We start from the raw sequence: 20,609 nt of genomic DNA on the forward strand, positions 1-20,609 counted from the left end.
AGGGGAGGGAAGGGGACCTTTTTTTTTTAACCAGTGCATATCATAAACTAATTCAATAGGCATTTTTTGAGTGTCAGCTTGCGTTACCTGCTCCCTCCTCTTAAATAATACATAGTATAATATAATACATAAAACACTTCCCTTATCACTTATATCTTATTTTTTAAAGTGATACATTGGTAGGGGAAAATGCTCTATGATAGAATAATACTAAGGGGTGACATATTTTCTAATAATACCCATATGAATTCTTGGGACCAATAAAAATTATGTCTCTATCCAACCAATGAATATGATCCATTGTGCTTTTTTACTTGAAGTATTTTTAACTAGGAAAAACTAAGCCACTTCCAAGCAATGGGGATCCTATGATGTAATGGGCATCGGTAGAATTCAAAATTGAGAAATCCATGTTCTACTTATGGCTCCACAGGAAATCATATTTAAACTATGATCCAGCTTCTCAATCAGGAAGATGGGACAGCAATGCTTATCTCCTCTAAGAAAGACTCCATTCTAATATAAATTAAATTTTTTTTTTTGAGATGTGTTTTCATAATAACGATTCAAAGTAAACTATTAATCTAGGCTTTGTGCTCTAATAATACCTAAAATCCAGGAAATATTTTACATTTAGCTATCCACAGATCTAGAAAAGAAATCAACATCTCCTGTTTCCTGCTCATTTCAATCCATGACTAAACACCTAGACACTTCAAGGACAGCAGTCCTTTGGGAACATAAAACTATAACAAGAAAGAAATGGCTATAAGAAGACGTCATGGCACCAAAGCCACATAAATTGTAGGGCTAATGTTTTCCAATGAGATGAATATGATACTCTCAAGAAATCTCTTAAGAAAGAAAAAATAGTAACACAGGGAAAATGAAGCTGGAAAGAGACACCTACTTAACAGGAAATAGCATTCAGGGTTACCAATAGGGAAATATACATTATAACATAGTGCTACTACATAAGGCATTTTCCTACAAAGACTAAAAGTTCCTAAGAAACAGAAAGGGAATTCCTCATTCCAAGCAGCCTATGTTGAAGAGAACCTATAAAAACTTATATAAGTTGCCCAAAGGAAAAAAAAAAAAAGTCATTTCCAGAGCAAGAAAATACGTGTACATTTGTCAGCTAACTAAGCAGAAATGTTCCACTTAGACTACACCCTTCAGGTAGAATGAAAAATGGTGTGTGCTGAATGGCCAGTGTTTAAAACAGTGCCTCTACTATGTGACTCAGCTGAGTGAATGTTTCTTTCATATATAGTCCTACTTTTTTGTGTACCCAATTTAATATACTATCCAATGTTAATGTGATTTTTATCACAAATTGGATTGGCTGTTTATACTAAAATTAATCTTTTGACACTCATGATATATGTTTTAAAGTATGCTCTGATACCTAAATAATGAAGACATTTCCCAAGTAGAATTATATGATATAAACTTCAAATATGGTAAAATGAGTGAATTCAACCACTTTCCTAAATTGATCATCTGTTGGTAGAACACAGATAAACTGCAGTCAGTGAGACATAATCAATCACATCCTAACAACTGCTTATAGAAAACTAAGTGAGGAGATGAAGTAATATAATCAAGAATAGTCCTCCTTTCATCCTTTCTGTTTCTCAGTTGTATTAATTCAGTCATTCATAGAGCAAATGTATATTGAGCACTCATTATTTGGCAAGCACTAAGGATACAGCAGTGAACAAGACAACTCATGGACATAGATGGTTGTGACAATGATAATGATTATGACAATGTTGATTATTATAATGTTGAAAGAAGGAAAACGTAATTTGATGATGACAATCATAACAATTATCATAACATTCAACAAAGTAGATTCTATTATTTATTCCCATTTTGCAGATGAGAAAATTGAGACTAAGAAAATTAAGTACTTTGTCTTGTGTCACACAGACAGAAATAGGGGGAAAAGTAAGTATTGGACCAACTGTATACTCTTAAGCTACCCTACCACCACCACCACCATAATGTATTAAAGACTAGAAATCATCAAACCTTGAGCTAGGCCACTCACAAACCTTATCTCATTGAATCTCCAACAAAAATCTGGTAGTAGGGTCAGTATTATTCAGCTACATTAGTATTATGTCAATGCTATGGTACTATGAAAGTTTGAAAAAAAATTTTTTTAAGTAGGATTCGAACTAGGGCAAGAAGCCCTTCTACTGCTCTCTCTTCCCCCACAACTCCACTTCTTTTTAAAACAGAAATCCTGCCCAAGGAGCTCCTTGCTGGCACTAAAGGGCTACTGATGTTTTTATCTAGAAAGTAACAAGGCCGGCCGGGCGTGGTGGCTCAAGCCTGTAATCCCAGCACTTTGGGAGGCCGAGACGGGCGGATCACGAGGTCAGGAGATCGAGATCATCCTGGTGAACACGGTGAAACCCCGTCTCTACTAAAAAAATACAAAAAACTAGCCGGGCGAGGTGGCGGGCGCCTGTAGTCCCAGCTACTCAGGAGGCTGAGGCAGGAGAATGGCGTAAACCGGGAGGCAGAGCTTGCAGTGAGCTGAGATCCGGCCACTGCACTCCAGCCTGGGCGACAGAGAGAGACTCAGTCTCAAAAAAAAAAAAAAAAAAAAGAAAGAAAGGAACAAGGCCTACAATTTGTTATCCTCCCTGAAGTGTCTACTTGGAGGACCAAACTTTAAACCAACGTGTTTTGGTCCTAATTCATCAGAGTTTACCACTATTATAAACCCCTTTAAAATCTGCAAGTATACCTACAGAAACTGAATCAAAGTTAGGAGAAACCACGACAGAAATGTTCAAGTCATCTTCTTTCTCAGTCATGGGCCAAACACCTGTGATTTAAAAAAAGAAAAAGTATTTAATCATTAAGTAAAACCTTCTGTATATAGTTTTTCTTTAAAGGTATGTCTATAGCACATATAAAAAACAACCCCATAAACATACTCACGAGTTGAAAAAACTAATGCATTACAGTATTAGAAGCTTGATGCTAATTCTTTCCCTCTATAATATGGTAAAAAAAATTGTCTTTTTCTGAAGATATTAGCTAAGAAGTGAGCCATTGACTGACCAGCATTAGGAATTTCAATGGCCTCTAACTACAAGTGGAAGCCCAGATCAGTACAGCCCTTTTGAAGGTAAGTTGGCTAGAACTATCAAAGTGTAAAATGTACATATCCTGTGACTTAATTCTACTCCCAAGAATGTATCTAATAACCATAACCATGCCCAAGGAGGTCTCTAATGTTAGTAGTTATTTTTTCAGAAATGAAAACAACCTAAATATCTATATATCTATTAACAAGCTAATTGTTAAATAAATCATGGTATATCTGTACTATGCAGTGTCCCAAAGTCATAAATAACAGCGTTGTCCATCTTTACATGCTGATATTTTAAAAACTCCAAAATACGTCTACTAATTTGTAAAAGGCAAGATGAAGTACAATGTATCTAAAATGCACATATTTGTGTCAAAACAATTACATAAACATGAATATTTTCTAGAAGAATACACAAAAACTCTTGATAAGGATTGCCTTTAAGGAGTGGAACTAGGATCTTGGGTTGAACAAAGATTCACCTTTCATTATTTATCCTTCTAGTACTGAATTGTTTTTACCATATATATGTTATTTTCATAATTTTAACATGTTATATTGTATAATGAGATACTTATTCATAGTATCAACAACAAAGATCTTAAACAAAAAAAAATAATTATATTTTTTTTATATATATGTACACAATATATATCTCAAACTATTGGCTGCCTACTTAACATGCATTCTTCCCTCCTCCCTCTGTGTATTGGAGCCCTAATTTTGTTGAGCTATTCACCTTCATCTCAGAGAAAGTCACCCCTCCCAGGCTCCAGGGTCAAATCCAATCATGGTGATTTTCTTCCACTGACCATTTGTTGTTTTAGGCAACAACATGGGACTTAATCCTGGCAGATGGAAGGTAAGGGAAGTTGGGAGTGGAGAGACCTGGCACATGTTTCTGGGAAAGCTATTCCTCCCTAATAAGAGGAGAGACTCAGGAGAAATAGCCTGATGATTCTTCCCTAGAAATCACATCTGCACGTAACACCTAGAATTGCTGAGATCACCCTGTGACCCTGAGAGGAAACATCTCCCACACTCCGAGGATGGCTGACTGAAAATACGAATCAGCTGTCTCACAAAAAAAGGAACTGCCCACAACTGCTATCGGGCATTCCCACCAAACTGCACAATTTGGAATGGGAATTTCCATAACTTAATGAGAGTACAAATGGCTATTCATTGCCCATCCCAATAACCATTCTTCAATTCTTCTTTACTTAAAGCCCAACTTTATGCTAAGCAACAAAGTACTCAGCTAAGTCATGTAATTTCCCAGCCAGTTTTGCAGCTTGGAGTGGCTGGTGAGATGTAAATAGGAGCTATTCAGGGTGTGGCTTCCAAGAAAGCTCCTTCAGGGGGCTGACTCAGCAACAGTTGTGAGGGCAGGAGTTCCAAAAGCCATGCTGGACCAATAGATGGGCCCAAGATAGAAGGAATCAAGAGTCCCTGATGACTGTGGAACTGCCAAGCCAACCCTGGACTGCCCATCACTGGGCTTCTTTTGCAAGAAAAAGAAAGAAACCTCTATCTTACTTGGGTATCTTGTGACATGTAGCCAGACAGAATCCTAAATGAACAATGTCACAAAACAGAAATGATGCTACTACTCAGTGGTATCACCAGCTTAGTTATCCCGGACATTTCAAATGGGGTGCAGACTTTCGTTTATATCCCCATGTCTTACTGCTATCCGTCCCTTTCGGAAGACACAGCTGTATGGACACCTGTGTCAATGTTGCACCCAGTCCTTCATACTCACGCCAGGCAGACAACATGATCAACTATCTCAATCATAAATAAAATTCTGTCTTTGAAAGTTCCTACCAGTAGATGTTGTTGACCACTAGTAACAAAAATACCAGGCAGGATTCACATTAATGAGTTGAGTATGAAAAGCTTCAGAATCCATGAGCCATAGAGAAATTATTACTATGATTTCATGCTTACAACATACATTCCTCTTATAACTTATACACATAAAATCAGCTTCAAAAACACTTTTATTACAGTAGATAATATACACCATGTGTACAACAAAATGTACTCTTTAAACTGACTTTAAATTTTGCTGCAACTCTTCCTTTGAAAACACTTTTAAAAGCTTTAAATACTGAACACAACCCACAAGACTATGAACATTTTTTGTAAGTTAAAGCCTCCATACTAAAATAAGTGACATTAAAATGAATAATGGGGTCATCAAAAAGTTCAGCGTTTTAACTTCTCATAATAAAGAGAAGCTAAAACTGTAATAAAACAATTTTGTGCTTTTCTATAATTACAGGTATTTTAATAAACAAACATACCATGGTTTTATAAGGGTACAAGATACTGAATTTTTTTCCATATCTAGAAATAAAATGTTTTAAATACCTCTCAGTTTAAAAAGTTTCCCTTTGTTTCTTTCCCAGAAATGAAACTAAATGATGGTGGCGTAGAAGGAGCAAGGAACTTCAAACATTAATTAAAAATTAAGGTTATGTAAATCATGCACTTTGCACCTAAGTCTGTGGGTGTATCCCCAACTTAATTAGCAGTTATTTTAAGACATACCGAAGGATCAAGGTAATGACAAGTAAAACAGCCTAACCTTTCTCACCCAAAGTCATCACTATAACCACCAAGAAATAACTTTCAGCTGTAAGGGATTTTCTGAGAAATTTCATATTCAATTAATGTTAATCAAAATATTGTTGGCACATTACTGTGGAAAGGGCAAAATCTCAGGACAAAATTTGAAATGAAAGCCATATTATTTAATGAAGTCTGGAAATTTCATGTTTCATGCCTATGCCACTCTTCCCCAACTATATTTTAAATAACAAAACAAGACTTATAATTCTATTAATCCCAAAATTGCTAGTAACAAAAATTGAAAAAAAAATTGTATACTGCAATATGAGACACTCAGTTTTAACCACTCTCTATTTGACATGGCGGCACTGACAACAAATAGGTTTTTAAGTAATTGTAGGTACTTGAAAGACCTGAACTTCACTGGTTTACTCTCAAAGCTTTCTAAAAGAATGTGTGCAACCAAAGCATAATACCTTTATTTTAATATGTGTATTTTTAAAATATATTATCTCAATTCCTCAGGACCAGAGGAATACAACGTTGGTAACATAGACTCAAAAGTACATAAATCTAGTAAAATGACTGGATCAGGATTAAGATTGGCTCTGTTGTTTTGGTTGGCTTTTGATGCTCTGCTTCTTTTATTATTCCTACTTGTTTTAACATTTCTTTTATGTGAAAATAGTCCATATTTTTTCCTATTAAAAAAATGCTTTTACCTGACCCTGAAAAGGGAACTTGAAGTAATGCTTTTCACATGTCCAACTCAAACTTCAGGATTGGTGTTTTGCTTCTCCTTTTTAATTTACAAAAAAATTATACCCTTGTGAGTCCCAAAGTAAGATAATATTGAGTTATTCAAAACTCAGGAACTGAAAATATCATCAGCCTCTGAGTCATCAGAAATCAGCATACTGCAAGCTACACACCATTTGGATGGTTAATTAACCACAAACATAAATTATGTCACTAAGCTGCAAATGCCTACATTTTTAGTAACAAATGGTAGCTCAAGTGCTTTGCTTTCTTTTAAAAGAAGAACTAAAGTTGTTTCAGGAGTATTAGAGTTAATAAATGACCACTCTAAATTTTAATGCTCTTCTCAAGGCCTAAAGCCACCACTCAAAGAAGTACTTCTTCCTTTCTTAGCACGTAAAGAAAAAAACTAGATAGTGCTGTCCATGAAACATTAACAACAAAAGCATTTTCTTAACTAAAATATGTTTTCAGAAGCTATAACATACAAAGGAAACATAAACATCTTGTGTGCTAAAGAGCAATATTGTTTTTACAAATATGACTTTAATTAAGCCTAGAGGAGAAAATTAACAAATATACATAATAATATCTACCTATAAGATAATGTGAATTTCACAATGAATACTAAAATAATAAAAAGCTGCAAATGAGATACCTTGTGATTTGTTAACATCTTTAATGATCTTCTGAAGTTCTTTCATTTCTACATCAAGTTCATCATAGTTTAGTTCTCGAGATTCAACATTTGGAGCTTGGAACAGAGAAGGATCTGTCCCCAGGTATGAACACTGCAAGTGACCATCATCACTCAGAGTTACTATCACTCCCTTTAAATCACTACAATAAGGAAGAGAAAATGAGACACAATTTTAAATTTCAGTAGAGTTAGTCTTGACCAACTACATTTTTACTCAATTCAGCATCAACACACCATTAAGAAAATAACTATATATCTATTTCTAAAGTTTTACTTCAAAGACTCAATTCAAAGGTTTCAAACATGATTTGTATTTACAGAAGTACAGAAGTACTCCCAATGTTAAGGTCCACTAAGGCAGAGGAAAAAGTTTAATTATTATAATAGCTACCACTTTTGGGGACCTAACTACAAAGCAAATCCTGCTCTAAGAGCATTTTAAGTACTGTTTTAATCCTCATTCCAGCTACCACTTGGCATATGCGTAATAAGCATGTGAACACCACTTGTGGAGGTACAATGGACCAAGAGTGGAGCTGGGCTGCTGGCTGGATGAAGACCAGGAATGAGGCACAGGAGTGAAGACAGGACAATCAAGGGGACAGAATAGTAAACAAAGTTGATACGGGAAACCATCAGAGGTCTTGCAAAAAAAAAAAAAAAAAATGTGGCCCCTGGTCTTTCCTCATCCTTTTCCCTCTCTACCCTTAGGATTCACGTTTGCCCTCTTTCCCAGGTCCTCCCATCACAGCTTCCTTCACACGCTCTCCCACTTAAGTGGCTCTCTGGTTTGTTCTCTCTTTCTCTTCACTTTTAGCTAGAAGTAGCCAATTGTCCCATTTACTAGCTCTTTCTCTATCACTGTTTTCATTCTCATTATCTTTTTTCCTCCCCATTCTTTCACTCTTCCTTCTCTCTTAGGCTCCCTGAGGTCTATTTTACTCTAGAAATTAGCCATAATATACAAATTATGGATAATTTTGGCACACCATTTTTTAAAATTTGTAAGTTTTTGTGAACATGTCATAAAAAGAAGCTGAGATGAATACTGTATTTGCTTCCTCCCTAAGTCTGCCAGAAAAACAAAAAAATTCAACATCGTCATAAGCTGTTTTGAGTTGATACATAATGGATTTGTTTGACTCACTTTTGTTTGTTAGGTTTTCTACAGAAACTTTTGATTTTTTTAAAGTATTTTCTACTCTGTTCTAAAGGTTAGATATTAATCAAAAATAATAAATTGGCACAGTGGCACATGCCTGCACTCCCAGCTACTTGATGAGACAAAGAATTGCTTAAGCCCAGGAGTTTGAATCCAGCTTGGGCAACATAGCAAGACCTTGTCTCTAAAAGTAAACAAAAACAGAAAAATTATGAGAGAAAAGAGACTTTAAAATGTTGCTATTCATCTGAAGAAAAGGACATAAAGTATATAACAGATAAGGCATGTAAGAGTCTAGGCTTATTCAGAATGAACAAAAATGTTTAAAACTTCCCAACGGTGGATCATGGCAGGTAGTCATTTCATTAATCTAAAAGCTTAACTAGGTTGGGAGTAGATACAACCACTGCTCAGTTCTGCCCATAAGATGGCCACCAGCATCCACTTCACCACCTGCCTTAAACACAACATTCCAATACACATCGTCTCCAGGACTCTGGTATAGTCAGTGACATGCAACCTTGTCGTATGGCTTGAGAGGAATAAAAAAATAGATTGTTGTCACTGGTTCAACAGCTAAAGAACTAGACTAGGACTCGGGAGACTTGAGCTCTAGCTCTGATGCTGCCCCTATAGAGCTCAGCCAATTTGGGAAAGTTTTTCTAAATATTCTTGATCTGTAAAATGAGAAGGTAAGACTAGATAATCTTCAAAAACTTTAAGTTTTAAGGTTGCTTCTGTCATCTACCCCTCAGAAAACAAATACTGCAAAAATTGAATGATCTTCCTAAAGTACGAAAAGCAACCCCAGAGAAAGGTTTGAACCTTTCTTTGCAGGTAACTGAAGCCACCTAGTGGCCACGGAAATCCCAACTTTCAGCTCTGACAAGCCCATTTCCAGAGAGCAAACCTTCCCTTCCCTCTGAGTTGTAACTGTGGTCTGTTCCCCCTTCTAGCCAGCCCCACCAAGGCCTACGAACCCAACGAGTCCTCAGGAAACTCTAGGGTGCTAAAGCACAGACCTCTGGGGTGGCTTCTCAGAGAATGTGAAATTCATCAGTTCTTTAAATTCAAACAGGCTTTTCCATTTCATCTTCATCCTTTGAACAGTCCATCACACAGAAAAGCTAGCATTACCCAATACAAGTATTCATCCCTATCTAAATTGATTTGGTCTTTGAGGTGAAAAGTTTATTACTAAATCAGTTTTATCCCACCAGTTTAGACAGCAAATTAGATACAAGGCATTTATCTAAAAAATTATCTGAATCTATGAAGTTTCTGAGTTCAGATAGGAAGAGTTTGGATAACAGAGAATACATATATTTCTTCAGACTCTCTAAAAACACTTTTTACTGGTATTTCATGTGTCCAAATGGTAAAGAGAGTAGCCAGGGTCTTCCCTCACCAAAAGAACAAATTTCACCAGAATGTCTTGACAGCTAAGGTAATTACAGAACTTAAGCAATTTACTTTTTATAAAATCAATGGGAAAAGACATTATAGGCTGGGGATGGTGGCTCACACCTGTAATCCCAGCATTTTGGAAAGCCGAGGCAGATGCATTGCTTGAGGTCAGAAGTTCAAGACCAGCCTGGCCAACATGGTGAAACATCATCTCCACTAAAAATACAAAAATTAGCCAGGTGTGGTGGCAGGCACCTGTAATCCCAGCTACTCGGGAGACTGAGGCAGGAGAATCACTTAAACCCAGGAGGTAGAGGTTGCAGTGAGCCAAGACCATTGCACTCCAGCCTGGGCAACACAGCAAGACTCGGTCTCAAAAAAAAAAAAAAAAAAAGACATTATAGCTTATTTGTTTCTTTTTATGGCTGAGTAGCACTCCCTGATGATTAGTGATGTTGAGCACTTTTTAATATGTTTGTTGGCTGTTGCATATCTTCTTTTGAGAATTGTCTATTCATGTCATTTGCAAAGATATGAAACCAACCTAAGTGCCCATCAACCAATGAGTGGATAAAGCAAATGTGGTGAATACACACCATGGAATACAACTCAGCCATAAAAAAGAATGAAATAATGTCTTTTGCAGCAACTTACATGGAGCAGGAAGCCATTATTCTAAGTGAAGTGACTTAGAAATAGACAACCAAATATAGTTATGTTCTCACTTACAAGTGAGAGCTAAGCTATGAAGATGCAAAAGCATAAGAATGATGACATGGACTTTGGGGACTGGCAGGAGGGATGGTTGGGAGGGGGTAAGGGATAAAAGGCTATATATTGGGTACAGTATATACTGCTCAGCTGACAGGTGCACCAAAATCCCAGAAATCACCACTAAAGAACTTATCCATGTAACCAAAAACCACCTGTACTCTAAAAACTATTCTTTTTAGATGAGATTCCTAGAGTAGTCAGATTTGTAGAGACCCAAAGGTGAATGGTGGTTTCCAGGGGCTGGGGGAGGGAATTGAGAGATACAGAGTTTTACTTAGTAAAGATGAAAAGGTTCTGGAGATAGATAGTGGTGATGATTGCACAGCAATATGAATGTACCTAATGCCACAGAACTGTACATTTTAAAATGCTTAAAATGGTAAATTTTATGTTATGTATATTTTACCACCATTTAAAAAAACACATATAGCACCAAAAAAAGGGTGAATGAATAAATTTCAAAAATCTGTATTAAGAATGATAATATAGTATATAATTTGTTTAGGGACATTAAAGCCTTCAATCTTGTATTTCTTTATCATTTTCTTTTTGTTATTATTGTTGTTATTGTTGTTGTTGTTTTGAGATGGAACCTCACTCTGTTGCCCAGGCTGGAGTGCAGTGGCATGATCTAGGCTCACTGCAACCTCCACCTCCCGGGTTCAAGTGATTCTCCTGCCCCAGCCTCCCGAGTAGCTGGGATTACAGGCGCCCGCCATCACACCGGGCTAATTTTTGTATTTTTAGTAGAGACAGGGTTTCGCCATTTTGGCCAGGCTGGTCTCAAACTCCTGACCTCGTGATCCACCTGCCTTGGCCTCCCAAAGTGCTGGGATTACAGGCGTGAGCCCCACACCCGGCCTCTTGTTTTAGTTTTCAAAAAAATTCAATAGTTTTGGGGTACAGGTGGTTTTGGTTATGGTTTCAGGTTTTAGATTTAAGTCTTTGATCCATCTTGAGTTGATTTTTGTATAAGGTGAGAGATGAGGATCCAGTTTTATTCTTCTACATGTGGCTTGCCAGTTTTCCCAGCCCCATTTATCGAATAGGGTGTCTTTTACTCAATTTATGTTTTGTATGCTTTGCCAAAGATCAGTTCGCTCTAAGTTTGGCTTTATTTCTGGGTTCTCTATCCTGTTCCATTGGTCTGTGCCCGTTTTTATGCCACTACCACGCTGTTTGGGTAACTACAGCCTTGTAGTACAATTTGAAGTTGGGTAATGTGATGCCTCCAGATTTGTTCTTTTTGCCTAGTATTGCTTTGGCTATGCGAGCTCTTTTATGGTTCCATAAGAATTTCAGGATTGTTTTTTCTAGTTCTGTAAAGAATGATAACAGTATTTTGATGGGAATTGCATTGAATCTGTAGATAGCTTTGGGCATTATGGTCATTTTCACAATATTGATTCTTCCCATCCTTGAGCTTGGGATTTGTTTCCATTTGTTTGTGTCATCTATGGTTTCTTCCAGCAGTGTTTTGCAGTTTTCCTTATAGAGCTCTTTCACCTCATTGGTTAAGTATATTCCTAAGTTTTTTTGTTGGTGGTGGTTTTTTGTGGTGCGTGTGTGTGTGTGTGTGTGTGTGTTTGCAGTTGTTGTAAAAGGGACTGAGTTCTTCATTTGATTTTCAGTTTTGTTGTTGTTAGTGTATAGGAGTGCTACTGATCTGTGTAAATTGATTTTGTATCCTGAGACTTCACTGAATTTGACCTAAGAGCTTTTTGGATGAGTCTTTAGGGTTTTCTAGTCATAAGATCATACTATCAGTGAATAGTGACAATTTGACTTCCTCTTTTCCAATCTGGATGTCCTTTATTTCTTCCTCTTGTCTGATTGTTCTGGCTAGGATTTCCAGCACCATGTTGAATAAAAGTTGTGGAAGTGGACATCCTTGCCTTGTTCCGGTTCTCAAGGGAAATGCTTTCAACTTTCTCGCATTCAGCATGATGCTGGCTGTGGGTCTGTCATATATGGCTTTTATTACTTTGAGGTAAGTCTCTTCTATGCCTATTTTGTTGAGAGTTTTTCTCATAAAGCCATGTTGGATTTTATCAAATGCTTTTTCTGTATCTATTGAAATAATCACATGGTTTTCGTTTTTAATTCTGTTTAAGTGATATATCACATTTATTGATTTATATATGTTAAATCATTCCTGCATCCCTGGGAAGAAACCCACTTGATCATAATGTACTATCTTTTTGACGTGCTGTTAGATTTGGTTAGCTAGTATTTTGTTGCGGATTTTTGAATTTGATGAAAATTTTAACAATATTGTTCATGTGGGTTAATAAGTAAGGTTCTATGAATGACAGAATGTTATGCTGAAAGGAACCATCAATTAAATCCAATACTGTGTACCCTACTGCTTCTGTCTTAAAAGCAGAGTTAACATTGACAAAATCAAGGTCTCTGAATTATTATTGGTCTGTGAAGTGCATCAGCTAAGCTAAGTCACTAGAATAATGTACTTTATGAAGAATCAAGGTCAAAGATACTACATTCCTAGGACATTTGGTTATTTTGCAATTTCAGCAATGGGGCATGAAATTAAACAACAGAATTTTGCTCAGGAATCTGTAAATAATGATTTTATCATTCAGTAAACAGATTCCTTCCTTAACAAATACATTAAAGCAAAATTCCAGATGGATTTTTAAAGTTCAATTTAAACATATGAAACTACAAAATATTTATCTCCCTTTGAGATGGTAAGAAAACTTTTGCTATAAGAATGCAATGGAGGAAGCTACAAATGAAAGGATCTCTAAATTAAACTACATTAAAATTTTGAACTTGTTATAGGCTTAAGAATACAACATAATAAAACAAAGGACAAACTCAGAAAACATTGGCAACCAATATAAAATACAACATTTTAAGTTAAACCATGTGAAGTTTCTGATAATCAACTGGTTTTGACCTATAAAAACAATTTTATAGACCAGGCACAGTGGCTTACGCCTGTAATCCTAGCATTTTGAGAGGTCAAGGTGGGCAGATTGCCTGAGCTCAGGAGTTCAAGGCCTGCCTGGGCAACACGGTGAAATCCCATCTCTACTAAAATACAAAATTAGCCAGGTGTGGTGGCGCGCTTCTGTAGTCCCAGCTACTTGGGAGGCTGAGGCAGGAGAATTACTTGAACCAAGGAGGCGGAGGTTGCAGTTAGCCGAGATCATGCCACTGCACTCCAGCCCAGGTGACAGAGCGAGACTCCGTCTCCAAAAAAACCACAATTGTATATGTTAAATCTAATATGTAAAGAATTCTTACAAATCAATGAAAATAATATTATACCCAACAGAAAAAGGTTAGAGACCATCTACAGACAATTCACATATAACATTAATACAGTCAATAAATAAATGGAAAATTTTTCAAAATCAAAAAATGTATATTTTAAAACAATTTTAAAACGTATATTTGATTAACACCTCAAACTAGCAAAAAAATTGTATTTAATAATGTGTCCAGCTGTTATAGAAGACACATGGAGACAGAAACTCTTACACACTTTTGATACCAATGTAAATTTTTTAGAATCCTTTTAGAGAACATTTTAGAAAATATATCAAAACCATAAAAATACTATTGTCTTTTATGCAGTAATCTACTTTCACGGTTATTTTAAAAATTTAGAAACAACCCAAATGATAAGGGGGGAATATTTTTTAATTGTGGTGTATCTATAATAGAATGTTTAGAAACCATTAAAAATCATGTCTTATGAAATACCTGTTATCAGAAAAAATAATAAATGTAAGAGCAAAATATAATACTGCATGTACATTTTATTCTGTTTATAAATATATATGTATAAAACACAAATTAGGAAAAATACCTAAATGTTAATAGAATGGTGACGATCTCTAACTAGTGAAATGATGAGTTATTTTCATTTTGTCTTATAGTTACAAAATAAGAATAGGGCCAGGCACAGTGGCTCATGCCTATAATTCCAGTACTGTGGGAGGCCAAGGCGGGTGGATCACCTGAGGCCAGAAGTTCGAGACCAGTCTGGTCAACATGGTGAAACCCCATCTCTACTAAAAATACAAAAATTTGCTGGGAGTAGTGATGTGCACCTGTAATCCCAGCTATGCGGGAGGCTGAGGCAGGAGAATCACTTGAACCCGGGAGGCAAAGGTTGCAGTGAGCTGAGATCGAGCCACTGCACTGCAGCCTGGGCAACAAGAGCAAAACTCCGTCTCTAAGTAAATAAATAAATAATAGAAAGAAAACCTTATTTTTTTTTAAGAAAAAAAAGTTCTGTTTTCCTTCCCCAGAGACTAATTTTGAATCACTAACTTAAAATTAAATATTTGTGGGATTAAAAGCATTTAACTAGTTTTATTTTCCAACAAAGCCAATCTATAAAATGTGTAACATGAAATTATTTGAAATATAGCTCAATAGATAGAAAATAAATGGTTTCTTTCATGTCCTAATGCATTAGAACAAATGAATACTAGTTTTAAAAATAAACAAAAAGAATATGCATTGGACCTAATGTTCTCTTGTTTGGCCTCATTTTATGCAAAATAGGAACATTTTAGGTTATCACATTGTCAAAGTCTGGTTTTTACTACTATATACAGATACCAAGGAAATCTTAAAACCCTCAATAGTATTTATTGCACCCCAAATTGTATTCTACCTCAGTAAGGAGCATATGATTGAAAGGCATTTCCCTTCAAGTGCAGTCAGCCACACTCAGTTCACAGAGCTCTTCCTCAGTCCCAAAGTACTAGACATGGGCACTTGAATATATTTTAATCAATCCACCATGAATCATTTAAGACATTTTTATTGAGCATCTTCTATACAAGAGAAGCTATAAAGGCAAAGAAGACATGATGCTTGCTGTATGAAAAACTTTGGTCTAATCGGAAGGACTTCAAACTTACTTTAAATAAAAGCAATTGCAATCCAATGTGGTAGACAGAGCACAGTAGGAAGAGAGTACAATGCACCTGCATGAGAGAGCAGAGCAAGGCTTCACAGGGCAGAGGATGCAAAAGCTGGATCTTGACCTACAAGTAGATCCTCACAGATGAAAAACAATGGAAGAAATAAAGGCAGAGGACTCCAGCCTTGGTGACTTCATTCAGTCTTAATGACTTTAAATACTTTCTTCATGCCAGCTCCCACCTCTATTTCTCCAGCCAGACATGTACATCCAGCCCCCTACTTGACAGCTATACTTAGAAGGCCAACAGACATCTAAAGCTCAACATGGCTACCCCTGAGTTCCTGATTTGGCCCCACCTTTCCAACTCAAAGCTACCCTCCTGCGTCTTTCATATTTCTGCTATTGGTAACTCCATTCTTTAAGCTGCTCATCCAGAAAGAACCTTAGAGCCATCCTTGACTCCCCCTCCCTTTTCTTTTTCTTGCAACCACATAAAATTCATCAGCAAATATTGCCAGCCTTACTTTTTTAAATATGTCCAGAATCCAACCATTTCTCACCAAGAACACTACTGCACGCATGAAACAAACATTTCTTTTTTATTGTTTCTTCTTTAGAGACAGACTCTCACTCTGTCACTCAGGCTGGAGTGCAGTGGCATGATAATGGCTCACTGTAACTCAAACTCCAGGGCTCAAGTGACCTGCCTCAACTTCCCAAGTAGCTGGGACTACATGGTGCATGCCAACATACCAAGCTAATTTTTTTGTTGTTGTTAGAAATAGGGTCTTGCTATGTTGCAGGTCTGGTTGTGAACTCCTGGCCTCAGGTGATCCTCCTGCCTCAACCTCCCAAAGCACTGGGAATATAGGTGTGAACCACCACACCAAGTCTAACAAATACCCTTTAATCTGCCCTGGATAACTGCTATTAACCAGTATCTCCACTTCTATACATGTGCCTCTACAGTAACTTTCCAACAAAGTAGTAAAAATATTCATGTTACCTTACAACTCTCCAGTGGCTCCTCTGGTACTCATAACGAAAACTCAAGTCCTTACAAGAGTCTTCAAGGCCCTACATAATACATTCCTCCACCTCATTTTCATTTTCTATTCTGCCAGAATAAAAAATGAAATTGTCTATCCCAGTGGTAGGAAATTGAGTTCCAGGAAATCTTGCCACTGCAGGTAAAGTGTTCTGTGGTCCCAAATAAACTTGAAAGAAAGTCTAGGCCACAAGAACCACAATTCCTGGGCAAGTCCTAGTGCTTCATTGGGCTCAGTGCCAGTGGACATGGAGGGCAAAAGACTTAATAAGACACCAGATTGGGCAGCCAAGGGAGTGCTTGCACCACCTTTCCCTCAACGCCCAGCAAAGTAGTGCATAGCTCTGGAAAATACCCCTTCCTTCTGCTTGAAGAGAGGAGAGAGGAAAGTAAAGAGTACTTTGTCTTGTAATTTGGATGACAGCTCATCCACAGTAGAATAAGACACTGAGCAGAGACCTCAGGTACTCATTCAAAGTCCTAGCTCCCAGATGACATTTCTAGACATAACCTGGGCCAGAAGGGAACCCATTGCCTCGAAGTGAAAGATCCACTCAAGGCAAGATTCATTACCTACTGATTGAAGAGCCCCTGGGCCCTGAATAGTCAACAGTGGTAGCCAGGCAGTACTCGTCATGGGCCTTGACTGGAATTCAGAGAAGTGCTGGCTTCCGGTTAGCACATTCCCAACTGCAATGGCCATGGGGAAGACTCATTCCGCTTCAGAAAAGGAGAGAGAAGAGTAAAGGGGACTTTGTCTTACAGCTTAGGTACCAGCTGGGCTGCAGTGGAATAGAGCACCAAGCAAGCTCTTCAGGTCCCCAATTCTAATCCTTGGCTCTCGGACAGCAAGCATTTTAGGACCTGCCCTGAGAGGGGAACCCACTGCTTAAGCCTGGCAGCATTCATCAAAAGTTGACTGAAGAGCCTGGGGCTTGAGTGAATATCAGCGGTAGCCAGGCAGTACTCACTGCAAGCCTAGGAAGTGGTAGCAATGGGGAGAGACTAATGGGAGGGGAATGGAGGGGAAAGGAAGGGGTGGAGGAGGGGAGTGGAGGGAGGGAAAAGAGTGGGAAGGACATTGTCTTGTGTCTTGAGTACCAGCTCACTGTACTAAAACAGAGCACCAGGTAGATTCCTAACTTTCTGATTCCAGATCCTGGCTCCCAGAGAGCATCTCTGGACCCACCTGGGGGCATAGGATATTCATTGCCCAAAAGGGAAGGACACAAGCCTGGCTACCTTTACCACTTGATGATTGTAGAGTCCTAGGGACTTGAGCATATGTAAGTGGTAGACAGGCAGTGGTTATGAGAGGCCTTGGATTAGACCCAGTACATTCTGGCTTCAGCTCTAACCCAGCATACTCCCATTGGTGGTGGCCACAGGAGTGCTTGTGTCACTACTCCCCCAGCTCCAGGAAGCACAGCATAGAGAGAGAGAAACTCTATTTGTTGGGGAAAAAGTAAGGGAAGAAAGCAAGAGTCTCTCCCTAGTAATCCAGAGAATTATTCTGGATCTTATCCAAGTCCACCAAGGTGGCACCACTATAAGAGCCACAGTGTTACTGGGCTTCAGGTGTCCCCTAATGCAGATATGGCTGCAGTGACCCAAAATCTACATTGTAACACCCAAGTCCCTCTGAATACCTGGAAAGCTTTCAGAAAAAGGGCAGGTACAAACAAACCCAGATTGCAAAGGCTACAATAAATATCTAACCCTTCAATGCCCAGTCACTGATGAACATCCACAAGCACCAAGGCTATCAAGGAAAACATGACCTTACCAAATGAACTAAATAAGGCACAAGGATCTAATCCCAGAGAGACAGAGATATGTGACCTTTCAGAGAAATCAAAAGAGCTGTTTTCAGGAAACACAAAGAAATTCAAGATAACACAGAGAAGACGTTGAGAATCCTATCAGATAAATGTAACAAAGACATTGAGATAATTTAAAAGAATCAAGTAGAAATTCTGGAATTGAAAAATGCAACTGACATAATGAAGAATGTATCAGAGTGCCTCACCAACAGAACTAATCAAGTCAAAGAATTAGTAAGCTTGAAGACAGGCTATTTGAAAATATACAGTCAGAGGAAACAAAAGAAAAAATAATTTAAAAACAATAAAGCATACCTACAAAATCTAGAAAATAGCCTCAAAATGGTAAATCTAAGAGGTATTAGCCTCGAAGAGGAGGTAGAGACAAAGATAGAGGTAGGAAGTTTACTCAAAGAGATAATAACGGAACTTCACAAACCTAGAGAAAGATACCAATATTCAAGTACAAGGAGGTTACAGAACAGCAAGCAGATTTGACACAGATAAGACTACTGCAAGATCATTAATAATCAAACTCCAAAAGGCAAGGATAAACAAAGCATCCTAAAAGCAAGAAGAGAAAAGAAACAAACGCCTTACAATGGAGTTCCAGTATGTCTGGCAGAAAACTTCTCAATGGGAACTTTACAAGCCAGGAGAGAGTGTCATGATATATTTAAAGTGGTGAAAGAAAAAAAAAAAGAACTTTTCCTAGAATAGTATATCCAGCAAAAGTATCCATCAAACATGAAGGAGAACTAAGATTCTCCCAAACAAAAGCTGATAGATTTCATCAACACTAGATCTGCCCTACAAGAAATGCTAAAGGGAGTTCTTCAATCTGAAGAAAAAAAAAAAATGTTAACAAGTAATAAGAAATCATCTGAAGGTACAAAACTCACTGGTAATAGCAGGGACACAGAAAAATACAGAATAGTACAACACTGTAATTGTGGTGTGTGAACTACTCTATCTTGAGTAAGAAAACTAAAGATGAACTGAATCAAAAATAAGAGCTACAACAATGTTTTGAAACATAGATAGTAAAATAAGATATAAAGAGAAACAATAAAAGTTAAAAAGCAGAGGGACAAAGTTAACTGTAGAGTTTTTATCAGTTTTCTCCTTGTTTCTTTGATTTATTTGCTTGTTTATGAAATCAGAGTTAGGTGTTCATCAGTTTAAAATAATAGGTTATAAGATCATATTTGCAAGCCTCATGGTAAACTCAAATCAAAACACATACAACAGATAAACAAAAGATAAAGAGCAAGAAATTAAAACGTACCACCAGAGAAAGATAACTTTCACTAAAAGGAAGACAGGGGTCCAGGCATTGTGGCTCACGCCTGTAATCCCAACACTTTGCGATCCCGAGGCAGGTGGATTACTTGAGGTCAAGAGTTCAAGACCAGCCTGGCCAACATGGTAAAACCCTGTCTCTACCAAAAATACAAAAATTAGCCAGGCATGGTGGCACATGCCTGTAATCTCAGCTGCTCGAGAGGCTGAGGCAGGAGAATTGCTTGAACCCGTGAGGCAGAAGTTGCAGTGAGCTGAGATCACACCACTGCACTCCGGCCTAGGTGACAGAGCAAGACCTCGTCAAAAAAAAAAAAGGAAGACGCAAATGAAGAAAAGAAGGAGGAGAAGACCAGAAACCACAGAACAAAATGGCAGGGGTACGTCCTTACTTATTAATAATGAAAGCTGAACATAAAAGTACTAAACTGTACAATCAAAAGACATACAGTGGCTTAATGAATTTTTTTTAAAAAAGACCCAGTGATCAGCTGCCTACAATGACATGCTTCACATGTAAAGATACAAAGAGACTAATAATAAAAGGATGATAAAAGATATTCCATGCCAGTGGAAACCAAAGAAGACAAGGAGTGGCTATATTTATATCAGACAAAATAGATTTCACAACAAAAACTATAAAAAGAGATGAAGGAAGTCATTATATAATGATTAAAAAACTCAATTAACCAGAAGACTTAAAAATTGTAAATATATATGCACCCAACACTGGAGCATCCAAATAAATAAAGCAAATATTACTAGAGCAAAAGACACAGATAGAATCCTGTAAAATAACAGCTATAGACTTCAGCACATCACTTTCAATATTGAACAGATCTTTCAGACACAAAATAAACAAAGAAACATCGGATTAACCAGCATTACAAACGAAATAGAGGTAACATATACTTACAGAACATTTCATCTAACGGCTGCAGAATACACACTGTTTTCTTCAGCAAATGGATCATTCTCAAAAACAGACAAAATGTTAGGCCACAAAACAAGTCTTAAAACATTC

At 37.4% G+C, this 20,609-nt stretch overlaps 1 protein-coding gene across 4 annotated transcripts in view; it reads right to left on the reverse strand.

Annotated features, from left to right (window-relative positions):
* BBS9 (Bardet-Biedl syndrome 9) overlaps positions 1 to 20,609 on the reverse strand; it is a 506,926-nt gene that overhangs the window by 265,337 nt on the left and 220,980 nt on the right. For all 4 annotated transcript variants that reach the window (XM_017889840.1, XM_017889842.1, XM_017889841.1 and 1 more), the window contains exons 10-11: positions 7,116 to 7,297; positions 2,772 to 2,848 (exon numbers count right to left, since the gene is read on the reverse strand). In XM_017889840.1, the coding sequence (XP_017745329.1) occupies positions 2,772 to 2,848; positions 7,116 to 7,297 (259 nt within the window). The remainder of the gene's footprint in view (positions 1 to 2,771; positions 2,849 to 7,115; positions 7,298 to 20,609) is intronic.

This window comes from Rhinopithecus bieti, unplaced genomic scaffold (genome assembly GCF_001698545.2).
Source record: "Rhinopithecus bieti isolate Rb0 unplaced genomic scaffold, ASM169854v2 scaffold_19617, whole genome shotgun sequence".
Classification (NCBI taxonomy): domain Eukaryota; kingdom Metazoa; phylum Chordata; class Mammalia; order Primates; family Cercopithecidae; genus Rhinopithecus; species Rhinopithecus bieti.